The sequence below is a fragment of the Caretta caretta genome, chromosome 14, assembly GCF_965140235.1.
Source record: "Caretta caretta isolate rCarCar2 chromosome 14, rCarCar1.hap1, whole genome shotgun sequence".
NCBI lineage: Eukaryota > Metazoa > Chordata > Testudines > Cheloniidae > Caretta > Caretta caretta.
This window is the reverse complement of record NC_134219.1, coordinates 15,596,686-15,617,109: the sequence shown is the minus strand read 5'-3', so window position 1 is coordinate 15,617,109 and position 20,424 is coordinate 15,596,686. Positions and strand designations below refer to the sequence as shown.

The 20,424-nt window shown below is 54.3% G+C and overlaps 1 protein-coding gene across 1 annotated transcript in view; it reads right to left on the bottom strand.

Moving 5' to 3' along the window:
• MYO15B (myosin XVB) overlaps positions 1-20,424 on the bottom strand; it is a 76,828-nt gene that overhangs the window by 1,281 nt on the left and 55,123 nt on the right. The window contains exons 44-65 of the mRNA XM_048819236.2: positions 17,951-18,069; positions 17,025-17,084; positions 16,702-16,777; positions 15,650-15,768; positions 14,875-14,993; positions 14,033-14,174; positions 13,790-13,901; positions 12,995-13,155; positions 12,360-12,472; positions 12,172-12,235; positions 11,848-11,920; positions 11,419-11,495; positions 10,954-11,030; positions 7,785-7,915; positions 7,039-7,133; positions 6,749-6,826; positions 5,752-5,848; positions 4,800-4,948; positions 3,637-3,758; positions 2,150-2,283; positions 1,516-1,649; positions 947-1,087 (exon numbers count right to left, since the gene is read on the bottom strand). Of these exons, the coding sequence (XP_048675193.2) occupies positions 947-1,087; positions 1,516-1,649; positions 2,150-2,283; positions 3,637-3,758; positions 4,800-4,948; positions 5,752-5,848; positions 6,749-6,826; positions 7,039-7,133; positions 7,785-7,915; positions 10,954-11,030; positions 11,419-11,495; positions 11,848-11,920; positions 12,172-12,235; positions 12,360-12,472; positions 12,995-13,155; positions 13,790-13,901; positions 14,033-14,174; positions 14,875-14,993; positions 15,650-15,768; positions 16,702-16,777; positions 17,025-17,084; positions 17,951-18,069 (2,393 nt within the window). The remainder of the gene's footprint in view (positions 1-946; positions 1,088-1,515; positions 1,650-2,149; positions 2,284-3,636; positions 3,759-4,799; positions 4,949-5,751; positions 5,849-6,748; positions 6,827-7,038; positions 7,134-7,784; positions 7,916-10,953; positions 11,031-11,418; positions 11,496-11,847; positions 11,921-12,171; positions 12,236-12,359; positions 12,473-12,994; positions 13,156-13,789; positions 13,902-14,032; positions 14,175-14,874; positions 14,994-15,649; positions 15,769-16,701; positions 16,778-17,024; positions 17,085-17,950; positions 18,070-20,424) is intronic.

The window sequence follows — 20,424 nt, the reverse complement described above, 5'->3', positions numbered from 1 at the left end:
GACAAACCCTCGCTAACCCTGAGCACGGGAGGTGCTAAAAATAGAAGGGTAGCTGCCCCAAGTTGATTCCTGCCTGAAACCCGAGGGATGTACTCAGGGCGGTTAGCTCCTGGCACCGCCTCAGCTCCATGTCTGTCTGTAGCATGCTAGGGTGGGACCAGCTCTGGCATAGGCATACCCTAGCATCCCTGTGCAGATGAGCCCGTAGAGGGTTAGCCGCCCCAGAGCCTGCTGCTGGAATTATAACCCCTACACTAAACTAACTTCTCCTTTTTATTTCATACAATCCATTAGGCAGAGAGCCAGCTCCAGGCCTGAACCTGTTCCTTACGCAAGGAAAAACCATCACTAACTTGGAGGCAGTTTTCCTGTTCAAGGCTTTAGGAGCTGCCATTTCCTCCCCCAACCAGGGCCCAGTGTCACATGCTGCACCCTCTGCAGAAGCCTGCCTGACTGCTGGTCTTGCCCAGCAAAAAGCCTGCGAGCTCTCCTATCAAATGTGAGAGCGCTGAAGATAGTGATAGGGAAGGTGATGCTGTGTCCTGGAAACCTCTGAGGATCACAACCAGGGTAAAGGTTGAGGAAAGACATTTCATCTTTAAATGAAACAGGCCACTTTGGATGGGACATGACCCATGATGGGCCACGGAGTGGCTCTAGCCAGCCAGTCTCTACTACACAGGGATGCCCTTGGGTGAGTACAGTTCCCAGCACAAAACCAACCATGCCCTTTGGCTCAAGAGGGAGCAGTGGATGCTGGGAACTGTAGTCCGCAGAGGCCCTATATCTCTGCGTTAGGGGAAGGCTCTAGTGCAGTCAGTCTCAGTTGGACAAAGCGTGGGCACCAGTGGGCGGGAGAAACCAACTGAGACAGGGTTAAATATCGTTCCAATAACTCTGTTCATTGACATGGCCAGTAGCAGGCACTGCTCAGGGCTCTCTTTACCTGTTGCAGTTCAAACCACATGGTCTGAGGATTATCCACAGAGCCATAGTTCACTTCCAGGCCCGGCACCCCGGAGTCGTCCAAAGGCCACAGGGTTCGCATCCTCTGCACCTCCTTCAGCGGGATGTGGCAGAAGCGCTCCTGTGCCCAGGGAGAGAACCCACCATCAGAGGGGCTGCTGCAGCGCAGGACATGGGGGCTCAGGAGGGAGTGCTGGAAGGAGCCGAGTGCCCTCACCACGCCACCCCGGGAGCAGGCTTTCACCACAGTCCCGTAAATACAGAACGTTAAGGAAGCAGAGCTCAGCCCTCGAGCCTCTTCAAAGCCACTGCAGGGCTATAAGACACGTCATGGAAGAAACACCGAACCAGGGTAATGGGTCGGTCCTGGTGCCAACTTACCTCCACGCTCACTGGGGGGGGTGGCAGGGAGTGGACAAAGTCCACTAGTTTTGTTCCCTGCCGTGAACTCCGACTTGTCCAAGAGCCAGTAGAGAAAGTTTGTACAAAGCCAATGCACAAGTGGGCTGAAGTAGTGAGTTACTGACCGCGGCGCTCTGGGCAGTATACCTGGGACCTGCTGGCCACGACAACAATCTGGTCCCTATTCACTGCCAGGATGCAGGGTAGAGGAATCCTGGGCTCGCTGCAGCGCTCCATAGGGTACAAGTTGTAGCCGAAGAGGGGCAGCTGGATCACATGCTCTGCGGGAAGGGAGACTGTACTAATGCCTATGTCCAAAATCCGCAGAATGATACGTGAGACAGTGCTAAACGCTCATCCACCCAAGCACTTGTTTGCAAATCAAACAGTGATAATGGCAACTCCCCATCCCCTCACTGCAGCCCACGCTGGCTTTATTCATGCCCTGTCCTTTGAAGAACAGTAAATACACACAAAACCAGAACCCTTTGAAAAGCTCTTAAGGGTTTTGCATGGGGCCCTAGCAGGCCTCCAAAAGAGAGCCAAGACCAGAAGTGGGGACCCTCTATGATGAATGCCCTGGCCCCAGGCTGAATGGGGGGCTCAGGTTCCCTGGTCCTGGGCTCGTCAAGGCTTTAAGGATCATTGCCAACTTTGCAAATAGCACCTAGCGGCAAACAGGAAGCCAGCACAAAGGTGGCATCCACTAAGCCCAAGCAGCAAGCAGTGCTGGGGCTCTCCCCTTTCCTCTCCCAGGGGCCCCTGTCCACAGTCGCCTCACCTATGAACTGGATTTTTGCCTCCTGCTCTCCGAGTGGGTTCATGGTTTCCAGCAGCCAGTTGACTTGGCTTTGGAGAACCTGTGGGTTGATGAGCTGGAGCACGGGCTTCGGGGCATAGTCCATCAACTCCTGACTAATCAGACAAGCAGAGCACATAAGGACATGTCTGCACAAACAGTTACTGCATGGCAAGCTGGGGTGCAGATCTATGGCGCACCAGCTGACTGCATACTAATTGTCCCTGGGGACCCTGCTGTGCGGCAGCATGCAGTAGGAAACAGGGAGTGCGCATCAGCAGGTTCCACATGCACCGTTAGTGCGTGGCCGGCTGCAGTGCTGTAAATTTGCTCCCCGACTTGCTGGGCAGTAAGTGTTCACTTAGACATGCCCTAACTCCCTTCCATGTGGGGTTAGTAGAGAAGAACCACGCAGGACTAGTTGAGGGCATCAAGAGGCCATGAGATCAGTTTCTAAGAGCAGCCATGGGGGAAGGTGGACTAAGTTATGCTTGAGTTAGACACAGATGAAACAATGGGGACATCAAACTTCAGCAGGAAAGAAACGTACCCATCAGCAAAGGACAAGCCAGCACCCTGTGAAATAATTTACTTCCCAAAGGCAACAAGCACTATTTGAATGAAGGTTGCCACACTGCAATAGAACTACATGGTATTGCGTACTGGTATAGCTAGCCAGTGGGGGCTCAGGAGCCACCAGTCCCCCTAAACCAAATAGCACTTTACACCTCACCCCCATCCTGGCTCACTGGAGTGCCTTTACGGCTTCCCCCTCAAGCAGACGTGCCTGACCACCTAGCACCCCAGAGCCAGGATGGTTCATCTCCACCAGCGCTGGCTTATGGGAATTTCAAAGATGCTTCCACCTCTGCAAACATCACCCCATTCTATTCAGGGTCCAAGGACACTGTAAGGGAGCCTGCAAATGAAGCTCACAGCTGGCGGAAGGAATCTTTGTCTCTGTGCCCTTTGTCCCTGCATCCTCCTTTAGGCAACCTTCATCCACATTTATTTAGATGCCTAAATATGTATTTTAGGTGCCTAATGTTAGTGAAAATGTTGCCCTAATGAGAGAGAACATTCAATACAATTGAAAGGCAGTGAGTTTAAACCAGATCAGAGGAAACTCTTTGTACTCAAGTCGTCGTAACCTTTCTGCCACAAAGTACCAATGATGGTAAGAGCTTAGTAGAATTTTTTTTAAAAGGTGTTACGTGGCTACTGAGAATATTCACAGGTCAGTTAAAAGTGTAAGAGGGATATAAACCCTCATGCTTCCAGGCGTGAGCCAGCCATCAAGTGCCTAGGGTCAGGAAGGAACTTCCCCTACAGGCAGGTTATTCCATAATTATCCACTGCAGGGTTTCTTGCATCTTGGTTTGAAGCATCAAGACAGGACTTTGGACTACCCAGAGCACTGCTCTGGTCCATTCTGGCTACCCCTGGAAACCCTACAGAGACAGACTTACTTGGATGGTGGGGAGCCCAGTCCTCTGGCCCAGTGCTGGAAAAGGGCCATGGTGCCCACCTGGTTCTCCAGTTCACTGTTGTAGTTCAGCAACAGCTTCCCTTTCAGGTAATCGTGCCGCACCTGAGAGAAACCACAGCACAGGGGCTCTGGGGAAGCTTGCCAGCTGCTAAGAACTGGCCTGGATGGCCTCTCGTGGCAGAGGCCTGGAATCTGCACTGCCGGGAGTTCTTATTGAGAGTGCACTAGAGCAGACACCTAGCTCCCAGCCCCATTCTGGCAGAGGCAAATAGCCAGGGATGGCAGGAACCCAAAGCAAAGAGCTCTGCTTGTCCTCACACCCCAGCTCTAATTGGATGTCAGGCCACAAGCTCCAGCCTGGGCCCAGGACAGCAGGATGAGGGCCCCTCTTGGTTCTCATAGGTACTTGGCCAAAAGGCACCAGCAGCTCACTAGTGGGGTGTGGTCTGGGTACCATACAGACCCCATGATCGATCCTTGGGCTCCCTGTCATTCACACCTAGCTACCTGCACTGCACTCTTTAGCCTCTTATTTGCACACTGCTTCACAGACCCCATGGCGCTGCACGTGAGCCTCCACAATGGGACGGGGATCTCTAGAGCAGCTTTCTCCAAGCAGGGGAAGGGAATGAGGAGGAAGCTGGAGAGGTCTGCTCATTGATACCAAAACACTAGATTTAGCCAATACAGCTGCAAACAGCAGCCTGTAAGGGTGGCTGCCCCACGCACAGGGCTGGGGTGAGTACTGGGCTCTTCCCCAGGGGGAGAGGGGTCAGGCACCAAGGAGGATCAGACAGTGATGGGAACATTAGCAGCTACACAAACTGGAACAAAAACCAACCCAGATCTCTTGCTTCAGTCCAGAAGCTGGCTGCCTGCCCCCTGCTTTACTGCCCGGGAGGACACAGGGGCTTCTGTCCTTGGATCAAGCATTAGCTATTGGCCACTCCTGGAAGTGGGATACTGGGCTGCATGGATGGTACCTGTGTGAGACCCTCGGAGGAGTTCCCAAGAGCCCACAAGCAGTGTGTGGTTTTCTCTTTGGAGAAGCCCCTTAGCAGTAGGCACCGTGCCTCTGGACTCTGTTCCGTGGCTGGTGGGCCTCAGGGAGCTTGTGCGGATGGTGCTGACTCCGCAGGTTACCTGACTGTAGTGAATGCTGATATACAACTCATTCTCGAAGTGCAGGGGTGTCTTCCAGGAGAGCCGGCGTAAATCCAGGATCACCAAGCTGTCCTCCAGCAGGTAGTCATGGATGTATTCGTCCTGGCGCACCGGCCTCACCACCTTCCCTGTACACGCACAGCCTCGTCACCGCCTCCTCAGAGCAACTCTGGGGGGGTGGGAAGTGACCCCAGCCACCTGCAACCCACCAGGCGGCCTCTTCACCCCCACACAGTCCCCCAGCATCACACAGCACTAGCCACCAGTCATTCAAGGGGAGGACCAGCTTTAGGAGCAAGCAACATGGACCACCAGACAAGGGTCCCCCAGCCCTTGGGGGTAGGTGTCATAAACCAGGGAACCCCAAGCAGGGAGGCACCATCAGTTAAGGGCACCTCCCCAGCCCTCGTGGGGGAAGGGCAGCAGGGGAAGCGGCAGCCATGATACTTTGTGCCGGAGATGCTGCGTTTAGAAAGCAGCCGCCCGCAGCAACCACCAACAGGCCAGGAGGGACGTTCAGCCGCTGCTTGTTCCCATCGCAGCGTCGCTGATGCTGCAGTCTGGGGCGCAGCGGCATCACGACAGGGCCAGCACGGGGGGAGGAGGAGCTGACGAGCCAGGCACAGTTCCAGCCCTGCGCTATCCAACACTGCTCTGGGTCTGCTCCCTGCTAGCAGCCCCAGGGGGAAGCACCCACAAAGGGGAGGGGGACGAAGCCAGGCCATGCCCCCTCCTCACAGTGCACCTCAGAGCTGCCTCTAGGGCGGGCAGTTGATTTCAGCAGCCTGTGGGTCTGGAGCCCTGCGGGAGGGAGAGGGGTCAGAGAGGCTCCCAGCCGAGCCAAAGCCCCCCCAGTCAGGTAACTGATCAGGGATCCCATCAGGAATCTGACTCTACCCCAGGACAACGCAAACCCCACCCTTCTACTTGCCACCGTTCTTGCTGGCAAAGAGAGTGAACTCCTGGATCTCCTCCTGCTCGCTGATCCCCATCTGCTCGCAGATCTCCCGCACCACTTCCCCAGCCACCTGCAGCCAGGGAGAGAGACGGGAGGTTTTTACCCTCAGGACTGGGCAAACACCCCTTCCAAAGGGCAAGCAGATGCTGCTGGGCTCACTTCCTGCTATGGAGCGGGCGGGTCGGGGAGTGGAGAGCGACAGAGCAGAACCCAACGACGGGGTCTGGGCGCAGACATGCCAGCTGGCCTCTGGGGCTGGTGGTTTCTCTATCCCTACTCAAAAGGGGCAGCAGCTGGGAATATTTGTTTGTTCAGTGAATCAACCCTCAAAAAGCCCTGACGCTGATTCACAGGGGATGATTCCGACTCAATTCCAATGAGCCAAGAAAGCTTGGAGTACCTTTGCCCTGGGCAAGGCTCTGGGAGCAGCCAGGTAACTTAGAAGCCCAGCTCAATGAGAATGGGGTTCTCCTGTCCTCCCAGTTCTGGAGGGGAAGGTAATGGCTCAGACAGCTCCCTGCTAATGAGTTTTATGCAGACACATGGCCCCGGGGGCCTCCCAGCACAGGGCAGATGTACAGTCCTGGGGGCCATCCAGCACTCCTGGCACGGGCGGACGCACGGCCCCTAGGGGGCCACCCAGCATGGGGCAAACATACGGCCTCAAGGGGGCCGCCCGGCACTCCCAGCACTGGGTGGACACACAGTCCCGGGGGTGCTCCTGGCATGGGGCAGACACTTGTGAGCTGTGCTGAGCTGATCTCACATCCCAGGAGGGAGCTGGGATCAAGCCTGGTGCCAGCCGACACAGTGAGGAGCCAACCAAGTCCCAGGCCTGGAATCATCTCCTGGCTCGGCTCTTCCCGGGAGCAGTAGGCAGGGGCTCACCCACGTGGATGGGTAATGCTGCCCGTCTCCCCGGCGCCCTAGAGCCTGGACCAAACGGGGTCGTTGGGGGCAGGGAACTCACAGTGAACGTCCTGATTCCGGTGGTGTATTCCAGGGCCCCTGACAGGGAGATCACCATCCGGCGGGAGCCACGCCCCTTCTGCCCAGGGAAAGCACAGCGTCAGATACAACCCCCACAGCGCCCACTCCACCCTCCACCATCTCCACCCCAAACACCTCCCACACCCAGCACCCTCCACTCATGTCCCATGGCACCCGACCCACCTCCTCCACCCTACACAGCTCCCTCCTCCCCATGCCACCCCCACCCTGCATGCCCCAGACCACCCCACTCCTTCCCCTGCCAGGTACCAGAAGTGCTTCCATCTCTACGCGGAAGGGCAGGTGCCGGCGGCTGCCGTACATGATCATCTGCCGCAGGTTGCCATAGCAGGTCCTGGCTAGATCTGTGGGAAAGGGAGAGATGCTACAAGCCGAGGAAGAGGAAGGGCTAAGCAGCTAATCTCCCTGGGCCGGGTCAGCCTGTAGGCACCAGACCCAGGTCAACACCTCTGCTCTAGTAGAAGAGACACCTAAGCCCTTCCCAACAGAAATCCACCCAGGGCAGCACAGGCCTCTCTGCCAGTGAATGATCATGTATCAGAGATAGAGCGAGCTGCCCTGGGCTGTGCTGGGGTTAGCAGGCGACAATCGGGGCACAGGAGGTTGCAGGGGAGGGAGGAGGACTGGCAGCTTCCTCTGTTCCCTGTGTTCTTATAAGATTGTCATCCCAAGCTCCTCAGATCCCTCCACCCAGCCGGCCGATGGGTACAGTTCTAACTAGATCACAGACCACACTGACTTGAAAGGGAACTGGATTGGGCCCCTGACAATTAGTGATCTGTCCAGACCCATCTATCCAGGCAGAGCCCCCAGCAGCTGCCTACTTTGTGCTAAGGGATACTTTTCAAACACTGCCCTCCAGTAACCCAAGCGCTCCATCAACTCCCTGACGCTCCCAGGACAGCTGCTTTCTTGGGGAGAGGGAGATCTAATCTGACCAACCCACCCCACCCCAGAGCCAGTGCAAAGAGCAGGGGCTGGGAAGCAGCTGGTACCTTGGTGGGTGCTGGCTGGATCGGCGCTGGCTTGCTGCAGGAATTTGGTGGCGTATGGCATCAAGGTGTTAGAGGGAAGGAAGAAGCCGGTGAGCAGGCTCAGGAGCTGCCAGCCACGGATACAGCTTTCCCTGCAGGGCACAGAGAAACAAAGGACACTGGATCACCAGGTATGGTAGTGAGGGAGGCAGGTGGAGAAACTCTCACACAGAGAGGGGAGGGACACCCTTGGGTGGAGAGGGGGTGTTGAAAAGAACTACAACCAATGTCACCAACTCACAATTTTATCATGAGTCCTGTAATATTTGGGGGTTTTCTTAAAGCTCAAGTTCTTGGAGCCATAAGATCCGGAGAGGAGCTGAGCTTTCATTTACAATACAATGGTGTGTCTAGCCCATCTGGCTGCAGAGAAAAAGCTTGAAAACTGACCCTTAAAGGTTCCAGCACTGGGAGGCTGATAGAGGGAACCTGCCAGGGATTATTCTTTACATTCTCACGAGTTTTAAGTGAATTTCAGTATCTGGCGGGAGACGGAGGAGGGGAGAGAGAGAGAGAAAAAATGGTGTCCCCTTCAGGAAGGGGCTTTGGTGGAAAACCACTCCACTGCTCAGATAACACAGGGATGTCTAACAACGTGGATGCCTGGCTGGAGAAGGAGGAGGGGAAGGGATTGATGGAGGGAGAAAAAACCCACAGTGAAAACAAAACCCTCCACTGCACACACAATCCTCCCCCCGGGGACAGAGAGCAAACCACCCGGGATGGAGGTCAGTCACATTGGTTAACACATGGCTGGACGGGGCTCTGCTACCGCAGTGCCGGGGAAGGTACAAGAACCCGAACAGAACAGAAACCAATGAGCATGAGACGGTTTTCTCGATCATTTCAGCCAGAACAAGGAAGCTCAGCGGCTGCTAGGTGAACTGGATCCACGTCAGGGACCTGCAGCAGTCACACCGGGACCCCCCTCAGGTATCGGCACCCTGTTGAGCTGTACGTGCACGCACAGGCCTTGTCTACACACACAAGCTGTACTGCTCCAAGGATACCAGTGTAGTTACACTGGTACAGCCCCCCTAGAGTGGACACAGTCATAGCTGTGTGAAGGAGAAGTAATCCCTTTCCTGATCAGGAATTGGCTGCTGTGGTCTAGCCCCCTTTATACCTGCATCTGCAGTAGGGTTTGTACCAGTATAACTATTTCAGTAGAAATTCTCCCCACACCTGGCAGTTCCCCCAGTACAAAGCCTGCATGTAGACCAGCCTTGGAACCAAGATTCAGGCTCTGCCCCAGGGAGCTCCCAGTCCTGGCGATTGACCTATCACACGGCGCTGCAGGAGGACAGGGACGGATGTGATAGCTGCCATTCAGCCTTGGATCAGCGGTCCCTGGAGGAGAGCCAAAGGCGTCTATCCCCAGGAAGAGCAGCGATAAGGCACAAGAACGCACACCAATAACTGGAACTGCTGCAGCAGCCACAGGAATGCAGGGGCATCCGTAGAGCCATCAGCAGCTTATCAGGGAGCTCAATAAAGAGGCAACCGGGACTTATCAAATCACCAGAGCAAAACGTCTGCCAGTGCAAATACACCTCAGCAGCTGAGACACACAAGAGCATTGTTCCACTGAGTGACTAACCCCAGCCCCATAGTTACAGTTTAACTTCTTCAGAGCCATAGCCCTGGAGTGATGGACAGATGGGGTGCACACACAGAGAGCTGGACATGCTTACAGGTATCCACAAGGTGTCCTGATAAACTGCATGGCTTATGGTAATGTACATGCCAGGAGGTGAACGCCAGGCAATTACTGCTTTGTAGTGGGGCCCACCAGGGTAACTTCACGGACTGCAGGAGATTTACTCCTGGTTTACACCAGCGTAAGAGAGGAGAATCTCAGGCCCAATGTTTCTGCATTGCATGCGCTGATGAAATAGTTGAAGTGTGACTCTCTGCCCCTGCTCCTTAATCATCATTAAAGTGACTGGGCAACAAAATGGCAGATGAAATTCAATGTTGATCAGTGCAGAGTAATGCACGTTGGAAAACATAATCCCAACTATACATATAAAATGATGGCGTCTAAATTAGCTGTTACCACACAAGAAAGAGATCTTGGAATCATTGTGGATAGTTCTCTGAAATCATCCACTCAATGTGCAGTGACAGTCAAAAAAGCGAACAGATTGTTGGGAATCATTAAGAAAGGGATAGATAATAAGACAGAAAATATCATATTGCCTCTATATAAATCCATGGTACACCCACATCTGGAATACTGTGTGCAGATGTGGTCGCCCCATCTCAAAAAAAGATATATTGGAATTGGAAAAGGTTCAGAAAAGGGCAACAAAAAATTATTAGGGGTACGGAACAGCTTCCAGATGAGGGGAGATTAATAAGACTGGGACTTTTCAGCTTGGAAAAGAGATTACTAAGGGAGGATATATAATAGAGGTTTATAAAATCATGATGGGTGTAGAGAAAGTAAATAAGGAAGCGTTACTGTATTTACTCCTCACAACACAAGAACTAGGGGTCATCAAACAAAATTAATAGGCAGCAGGTTTAAAACAAACAACAGGAAGTATTTCTTCACACAACGCACAGTCAACCTGTGAAACTCTTTGCCAGCAGATGTTGTGAAGGCCAAGACTATAACAGGGTTCAAAAAAGGACTAGATAAGTTCATGGAGAATAGGTCCATCAATGGCTATTAGCCAGGATAGGCAGGGATGCAAAACCATGCTCTGAAGTGTTCCTAGCCTCTGTTTGCCAGAAGCTGGGAATGGGCGACAGGGGATGATGGATCACTTGCTGTTTACCTATTCAGTTCATTCCCTCTGAAGCACCTGGCACTGGCCACTGTCAGAAGACAGGATAGATGGACTATTGGTCTGATCCAGTATGGCCATTCTTATGTTCTTATCATTCCCCCCATCTCTCTCTCTCACGTACACACACACTCACTCAACCCTCCTGCCAGTGTGGGTTTTCCCACACTTACCACCCTCACTCTCTATGGCCACAGGGCCAGCTCCCCACTCCCATTATAACCATGCAGCCAGGAGGTTGCCCTCCCTGTGTTCTCCCAGTCCCTCCCTCCAGCCAGGTAGCCCCCTCTGGGCACACGCCCATCTCTTGCTATGGACAAGCCCTCCGTACTCACGGCTTGGGATTCTCCGTGATCTGCTTGATGACCTGGCAGTAAACCTCATCACGCAGGTTCTCCTTCTCCTTGCAGAGCTGCACATGGGAGACCAGCATTAGAGGGGCCAGAGCGCTGAGCCAGTCCCTCTGACATCTCCCAAGCACACACAGGGGACCCTCAGGGCCTCACCAAAATCCACTCAGGTGTTCCCATTCACTGGCCTCTGAGCCTTCCTGGGACTGGCAACCATCTGGCCCAGCAGGGAATAGACTGCTCCAAAATCATCTTTATGGAGAGATGCCCAACGAGGTGAAATCATGGGATCTCCTTCTCACCAACCCCTATTCAGATTCCACCTCTCCCCCTGAGGAGGCCAGTTCCCGGACCTCTGCCCACACACACCCCTGTTTCCTGGAGAGCTCATCTCCTGGCTTCACACTCCCTTCAGCACCCCAGCACGTTACCGTCGGGAGGACCACAAACCTGAAGAATCTCATAGACGTAATTGATCTCGGCCTGGTTCTTGAGGGTGGGCTGGTCTCCCATGAACCTCATCAAAGCTGCAAGGCAGGAGCCAGCATTAGACTGGGACTGGATGGGTGGAAGGTGGGGCTGATGAAGCCCTGGTGTGTGGTTCCTGGTGTGTCTAGCGGGAGGGGTGTGGATCCAAATGCTAGAACACAATCTCGTCTCCCCAGTACGAGCACACTAAGCACCAGGCAAACGTGTTTTATGGAGCACATAGCTGTTAGAGGTGAAAGTGACCTAGGGCCTCTGCTGTCCCTTCCCACCAGGTTATTCTTCCCTCCTCTGATCAACAGGCATCTTTGTGTGGCCACTGAAACTGTCTAAATCAGCCCCACTCCAGGCTCCTGCAGCCCCACCCCTTTATGCCTCAGAGCAGTGACTTACTCATAAAGCTCTTTGTCGCCAGCTCGTTCATCTCGCTGTCGGAGTACTGAAGCAGGGACTCCTGGATTGGGACCTGCAGAGTGGGAGCCGCGGAGGTGAGTGGGAGCACAGAGTGGGGTGGAGCTGCACAGGGGAGATGCTGGCCTCGCTGGGAAGTGCAGGCAACACAGGAAATCCCAGCATGGTCGATGCACCCTGTAGGCCCAGGAACTCCAGCCCATCAGCCCTCGACTCCAACCCCCCCGCCCCCCTCCCCAGTGGCCCTGGGCTGAAGTTCCAGCTGCAGACTCACCCTTCCTTTCTCCCACCCCCAAATACACCCACCTTGGTGTGCTCGACCAGGGTAGCTGGGCTCCTCCTCTCCGCACTCATCCCCTTCCATCCCAGCCTAGAGAGAGGGGACATTTGTTTGGCACAAGAAATGCCCACGGCTCGCTCTGCACAGGCAGGGGCTGCCTGCGTGTACATACGCACACATACGTCCACGGGCAGAAGGGGCCCAGGCTACTCACGTGGACTGGGCCTCCCGGAAGTGTGCCATGGCGAACTCCACCATGGTGTAGTGATGGGCGTCTGGGGAGAAGGCAGAGCTGGTGATTTCCGATGCCAGGTTGGGGACAGAGCCCTGAGGGGACAGATACCAGACCCGCCCCCAATGTTAGCTCAGGAAGGGCCTCTCCACCACCAGTCTCCTGCTTGAGGCTCATCTGTCTCTCCTCTGCAGAACCCTTCCCTTCCCCAAGTGGGTCGTCCCCTCTCCCCTCCAGGAATTTAGCTAAGGTACTCATCTGTTCCCCTCACAGCCTTTAATGGATTATCCTCAACACCACTGTGAGGCAGGACAGTGCTGTTACCCCCATGGTTCGGAGGGCGACCTGAGGCACAGGGAGACTAAGTGACTCAACCAAGGTCACATGGGCAGTCCGTGGCAGAGTAGGGAACTGAACTGGGGTGTGCCAAGTCCTAGGCTGGTGCCCTAACCACTAGACCACTCTTCCTCTCACCTGTGCACCCCTACTTCCCTCTGGGTATCAGTCACTGGCAGAACCCTCCCGCCAGGTAGTTCCCTCTGCCTTTCCAGAGACCCTCCTCCAACAGCCACTCCAGAGCCCAGCCATGTCTCCCAGCACCCCACCGGAGGCCTCACCTCCCTGCTAACACTCGTCTCCAGCTGGTCTCTTTTCAGGCTGTTCTGGAGCCTCTCCTGTCTGTCCATGTGGGTGCTGAGGTAATCAGGGGCTGCCGCCAGCTGCACCATGCTGCAGGGAAAGAGGCCGGAGCGGCCACCAATGGAGCCGAACTGCCAGTCTGCCAGATGTGGGTGAAGAGAGGGACAGGTCGCTATCAAGGAGCATGACAGCATCAGGTAAAGAGCAAGGAGGGGTTGTGCTTCTGGCAAGCACCTCTGAGGGCTTTACAGGTGGCAGAGAGCCTCACGGCTCCCCGGAGTAACATCCCTGCTATGCGGGCAGGGAAACAGGCACAGAGCAGGGATGTATCTTGCCCAGAGTCACTCAGTGAGTCAGTGGCAGAGCTGGGCAGGAGGGCACAGAGGGGAGCTCTCCTCCCCTGCTCTAATTCCTAGACTGCTCTTCTCATGCTGTGCCAGGCCGTTGCATGCCTCCATCCCTTAGCTCCCCCCAGATGGTGGCAGATGATGCTGGGAAAGGCACTAGAGGATCTCCCTGGTACCCCGTTGGCAGGGGCTGGGAGGAGGAAGTGGGGGTCTGCTGGTTCTGATGCTGGGCAGGGGCAGTCCCAGTGCCCGGATTACAGTCCTCCCCTTGCCTGGGTCTGTTTCCCGGCAATGCCGTGTTACATAGCCAAACGCCCCCTGCATGGCAGGTGGAACGTCTGGGACCCAGGTCTGGGATGGTGGGCCCCTGGGCACTGCAATTGTGGGTTGATTCCCGTCCTGCCCAGCTTGGATCCATGCTCTCACCTGGCTCCAGCCCCTGCATGGGCAGTAACTGGATGAGGTCACCCTTCTTGAAACTCAAGAGGCTCTTGTCATCTGTGACATAGCTGCGCAGAGCAATGACGTAGTTGGAGTCCTGTGGGGGAAGGGGACAGTGAGGGGGCTGCTGCCTGTCTCTCTGGTTCCTCTGACTGACGAGTCCTCGTACGGCACTTTGCCCTGCCAGGGCCATACGCGCTCACCGCTGCGCCTCAGCTGCTCCCTCACCTGCTTCAGCTCCTGGAGGAAAAGCTCCACCATGGCCTTGACCTGCCGAGCCTTCGCCGAGTGCAGGATCAGCTGCTCGTTCTTCAGGGAGAACTCCAGGCTGCTGCTGCCCCTCAGCTCCACCGACAGCACGTCTGCAAAACTGAAAACGGCCGAACATGCTCCAGCCACCAGCACCGGGACGCCTCCAGCGCTCGCTCGTATGGTATCACCGGGGCGACCAAGGGCAGGAAGGGCTGTTCAGTGTTTCATTAGCATCACAATCCCTTGCGCAACTGCCCCCGGGGAGAACAGGCCCGGCAACGGCACTCGCACCTTGCAAACGGAACACAAGGCAGGGGAGGCTGAAAGGAAACTAAACAGCCTTAAAAAATTGATGAGGCCAGCCCGCAAAAATCACCCCAGAAGGGCTGAGCGACACTCTCCGAATGGCGGCGTGTAGGCAGGGAAGCTGTCGCCCCTTCTCAAGAGAGACCCTCTGCTTGCATCACCCGTCTTTCTCCTGCTCAAGGAGCAGAGCTCCACACACTGACGCAGCAGCGCACATTCTGCACGTCACCGTCACAAGATGAAAAGGAGGACTGGTGGCACCTGAGAGACTAACAGATTTGTTTGAGCACGAAAGTCTCTAAGTACTCTAAGCCACGAGTCCTCCTTTTCTTTTTGCGAATACAGACTAACACGGCTGCTACTCTGAAACCTGTCATCACAAGATGGCGCACCCAGAACTGCCCGATAGCGAGGCAACGGACCTGCCCTCCTGCCCTGCAGGAACCACCCCCTGCACGTTTAAGTCCTGCTGCTGGCTCCTCCTGAACCCACCTCTGGGTCCAGCCCCTCACCTGTAGCTGCAAAGGATTTTCAGGTATTCAGGGCTGAAGCTGGCGGCTTTTGCCATCTTCAGCAGCCGGAGTCCCCGGTGAGAAACCCCAAGGAGCTGGACGTCGCTTCCTCTTTCCCCCTGAAAGAAAAATCCACCCACAGGCAGGTCCTGACCACGGCCCCCTGGCAGAGACCTTAGCATGGGCCCCGTCTGAAAGGATGCATCTGGGGAGACCTTTTCTGCCATATGTAAAGGTGACAAGGTACTGCCAGCCCCTGAATGCAGCACTCTGGTGATATTTCTACACCAGTCTGACAATCAACAGGCACAGCAGACAGGCAGAGACCGAGGGACAAGACTGAGCGCTAAATAGGCCAAAGGACGGATGGGGGCATGCTGGGGGAATTGACTTGTAGGCAATGAGAGGATGGCAGGTGTCAAGCAGAGAGCCAGGACAGACAGGGAGATATGAGAATCGGAGGGGGGTGGAAAGATAGACAAGGAGAAGAGATAGGAGAGGGAAAGCAAGACACAGACAAGGGAAAAGAGTTGATAGGGAAAGCATATGACAGGTGGATAGGAAGGGACACAAAATGGGACAGAGCTGCAGAATCAGGGTTTTTAATACCCCCTGGTGTAGAATGTTTGGAAATGGGGGTTATATAAAGAAAGGGGCCAGGGGCACACGCTGAGTTGGGCCTGTGTTTGAATTTTGATTCCCCCACTATCCCAATGCTTGCGGGGGGCAGAGGGAATGCTGATCTGGGGTTTGGAGAAGAGACAGACAGACTCACCTTAACTGAGAAGAGCCGGGAGAAATAGTTGGCCCAGTTATCCCGAGCAGCCAGCACAATCCTCTTCTTTATCCCGTCCTCTAGAATGGAGGTGGTGTCCATGCCGACCTGGAATTCTGCTGCCAGGAACAGAAAGCAGAAGCTCTGTCACCGAAGGTAGGGATGGCCCAGCCTCTCCACTAGGAGTTCACATACTAATTGTGCTCAGCTAGCGAGGGGCCCAACTTGGAGGCCTTTGGAAATTGGGCTCCAGTGGTGAATTTTGCAGCTGGAGCCCATCTCTACCCAAAAGTCACCACAATGGGACCACCTGGTCCCTGGGTCTCCAAGTTGCCCTATTCCCAGCCACCGTGGGAGGGGCTGGTCCTGAATATCAGGGCCCCCTTGTCTGGGCCAGTGGTACTCGGTCTTCCCCACAATAAAAACTTCTCCTGCCTCTTCCCTCCACAGCTAACTTCCTGCCCCCTGCTGGTGCCTCTTTCTGACTAAGGAAGCCCCCTGTGTCTGAACGTGCCCTCTTCAAAGTAATATCCAGCCCACACGGCGTGTCATTGAAGCCCCCTTCCCACCAGCACAATCCCCAAAGCCAAGCCGCCTTTGCTGGCTTGGCAGGCGCTGGGACAAGGACACTCCAGCGCAGTTCAGCACACACCTGTGTGACTCATCCCCTCAAAGCCTGCTACATCCAATGAAACTCCCATTGAGGCAATGGGGTTAGTGGATGGAGCCTGGTGGCAGGAGCACCAAACTTCTAATCAGGCTCTGCCTCCAACTCATGATGCAGCCTAAGGCAACTCTATGTCACTGCTCTGTGCCTCAGTTTACCCCCATCTAAATGTCTCTGGGTCACAGATCCGCCAAGAGGATTAGTTAATGTTCCCAGGCTGCTTTGCAGATACAAATGCTGCAGGCTTAATGCTAGTGAAGCCATCTGCCAATACAACTCCTATTCCCTGCAGCATCACCCATGCCAGGTTCTCTCATGTAACCCTCTCAGCTCCTGCTAGGAGTTCTGCATCCCCGCCTTGGGGAAGAACCAAGCCACCGGTTACCCAACAAGTCTTTCATCTTGCGCCTCTCCTCCTTGGAGATCCGGATGCAGGACTCCGAGTAAGTATCTTGCATGATCTGCAAAGGAACAAAGCAGATGGGATTCCACTGGAGATATTTCTAAATACATCAGCCCAGTGGAGTCTCTGAAGCTGCATATCAATTAGAGACTCAGGGAGCAGAGAGCAGGTGCATGGCTTGGACCGATACAGGGGAGGGACCAACATAGTTAATGATGAAGATGGGAGGCAGAATGTTAGAGAGACTAGTGAACAGAGAGGATGGAATGGGACACACACACACACACACACACACACACACTTACCTGCTTACATAGAAGGTTCAAGCAATACGGGTGACTGAAGTTTTCTTTGGGGTAAAACACCTGCACAATGAAAACATCACCAATGTTAGACTTGTAACCACAGGTTCTCCTGTGGGAACTGTTTTGTGATCCAGCTGTCCTACCACCAGACAAAGGGTCAACCTCCAGCTTTACACTGGAGACAAAGACAGCAGTGCTGGGGGAAGAGAGCTAAAGGAGAAAAGACGCATCACCAAAGCAGTGGAGCAATGGGAGAAGCCTGGCCGCGTCAGTGCGTGCTCAGCTGCCAAACATGCTCGCGATAATTAATTAAGGAAATCAGAGGGCTCTGGAGGATCAGTCAATCCACATGGACTCTCCTAGGTACCATGCTGGCTAGGGCTGGGAGGAGTCAGTAGGTGTCTGTTGGTTCCAATACTGACCTGGGACTGTCCCAATGCCCCACCTCCAGCTCTGCAAGAGTCCTAACCCTCCTCTTGTGTGGGTCTGTTTCCCAGAGATGCTGTGTTACAAAGTGGAACGCCCCCTACACGGCAGGTAAGACATCCAGGATCCAGGAAGAAAGAGGCAGCTTACAGAAATAGGTCGCCTATATGTGCTTTTCCTCCATTGCTCACATTTTACAAAAGTGGGCAACCATACATGTGGAAACTGAGGCATAGAAAGTGGCAGTGATTTGCCCAGGGACACACAGCAAGCTGGGAACAAGGGATCTGGGTCCTGACTCCCAGTTCAGTGCCTTCCCTACCCACTGGGTCATACTGGGCATACCACTGCAGCTGGCTTTGTACTGTCTCCAGCACAGATGGAGCACAAGGCAAAGCAAGGTTTCCCTACGGCTGCAGATTTTGGGGGGTGACTGCACCCCTCCCTTCCGCAGCTGGCACACATCCTTGCCGTGGGAACCCCTGGGCGACAGGCCATACCTCTTTGCGGAGGAAGATTTTCCAGGGTGTAGTCGCATATGAGAAACTGACACTGGCAGTGAGCTTGTAGAGCTGTGTCTTGATGCCCGCATCTTCTTCTGCCATTGTCCAACCAGAGCCTGGATGGGAGGAAAGGAGAGTCAGGGGAGCTCTGGGGCACCATGGGAATGCTGTGTCCCCAGCCAAAGACTCGCCAGGACAGGAGGGAGGCGCTGCATCGTCTCAAAGAGCTACATTTTCAGAAATCAGTGACCAGCCTGTTCTCACTAAACACGTGACCTCACGCACAAAAGGGATAATGGCGTGACTTATCGGGCATGTCTGGCAATGTTTATACATAGTGTTACATATGCAAAGTCCATTCCAGGGAAAGAAATGAGGAACTTGAGAGTTCCAGATGGAACAGCTGCCCTCTTATGCTTACACATCAGAATATGGCCTCACTTTATGCCTTTTTAAATGATTGATTGTCAAATGATCTAATAGAAACTCTTATACAATCTTACAGACAGTGAGTTACCAGTATGGCACGTAGAGTCTTCATGCTTGGCTTGATTTTTAATTGTCCAAGAGATTGACTAAACAATCTAGGTTTGAAGACAATCAGCTGGGCAGTTTTAAAGTTACAAATGTTTACATACAAATGGTCTCAACTTTGACACCTCAGAGTTTGGAGACGGCCCACAGACTAAAGACATCCCAAGGTTAAGACTTCCATTATAATTCACTTAGGCATTTTCAAATATCTTGGTTTGCCTGGACTTTCCTCAACACCTGCGTTTTTAGAACAAGTGGGAAAGTCAGGAGGGGCAGTATTCTACAATACAGCAATTTCTGCCCCATGATAATTGCCATGCACAAAGATATTTGTGGAGGGTGCAATACAAATGGAGTGTTTATTTACAGTAACATCTCCAGTGCTTTTAGTAACATCTCTTAGCGCTTTGCACATCATTAGCACGCTCTTCCCTTGAGGAGCGCAAAGCACTTGATGAATATTTATGAATGAATGGCTCCTGTTGTAATCCAAGACAAAACTCCCAGAGAATGTAATGGGCGCATCCCAACTCCTCTGTAAGGTAAGGATCGGCTCCATTTTATAGGCTGATGGAGAGTCCACACAGCAAGCAAGACTGTGTCTACACTATGGGGACGATAATGGCATAGCTGTGGCATCCACCGTAGTTATGCCAATGTAGCCCCGTAGCATAGACGGAGCCTGCAGCGATGGAAGGGGTTTTTACCTCCCCAAGCAACTGCGGCTAGGTTGATGGAAACATTCTTCCATCTAGCTGTGTCTACACTGGGGGTTCAGTTGGCATGGCTACTGTGCTCAGCAGTGTGGATTTTTCACACCCCCAAGCACTGTAGCTATGTCAACCTCAGTTTTAAGCGCAGCCCAGGCCTAAATGGCAGAGCCAGGAATAGAGCCAGATCTGTCTCCGAGGCCTATGCTCTAACCACTCAACAATGCTGCCTCTCAGACACGTCAGTCGATTTCTCCGAGTGCGTTGGAGTGGGCTGTGATGCAGAAGGAGCCCAGCCCCTCAGGAGGGCTCTGAAAGGCAGGATCCCTATGCTTCACATTCCTCACCATTCCAAAGTGCGTCACCACTTTAATTGCAGCTTTGATAACGAGTCTAATACTGAAACTTGGCTGGACTTTGGCAGAGCTTCAGCCCAAAGGTCCTTGGCTTTTCTTAGCTGTAGTGAGATCCGCCCAGCCCCTCTGACGTTTCTACCGATTGCATTCCATTGCACTGACAAGCCAATTTAGTGCTGGCCAAAGTGGCTCAGTCCACAGCACCGGAGGGCGAGGCCCTCGTTTTACCCGCAGCGCCAGCGTGAGATTCCCTGACACCGCACGACTGGGATGCCCCAACCACAGCCGAAGGGCCCGCTCTGCGGGACAGAGGCTGTTTCAGGTCCTACGGCCTGTTCACTCCTTGGCCTGTCGGCTGACAGCAAGAAACCAATTACCACATGTGCCCATGTGCCCACTGTGAACTGGGCTAAGACCCCCCAAACTCGTTCCACACACACCACTGAAGGGGAAGGGTGTGGCCAGAGGTGAAAGTAAGCCGGTACGCTCCGGTATGGTGTACCGCCAAGAGCCGGTGTACCGTACTGGGGCAGTCCGGCTTCCCCAGGGGACAATTTAAAGGGCCTGGGGCTCCCAGCAGTAGCTGGAGCCCCAGGCCCTTTAAATTGCCTCCAGAGCCCCGCTGCTGGAGCCCTGGGGTAGCGGCTGCAGGGCTCCGGCAGCTATTTAAAGGGCCTGGGGCTCCCCTGCTTTTACTGCCCGGGCCCTTTAAATAGCCACTGGAGTCCCACCGCCGCTACTCCAGGGCTCCAGCGGCTACTTAAAGAACCAGTGCGGTAGAAGTAGGGGAGCTGCGGGCCCTTTAAATAGCCCCCAGAACCCTGGGGTAGTGGGGGCTCCAGGGGCTATTTAAAGGGCCGGGGCTCCAGCT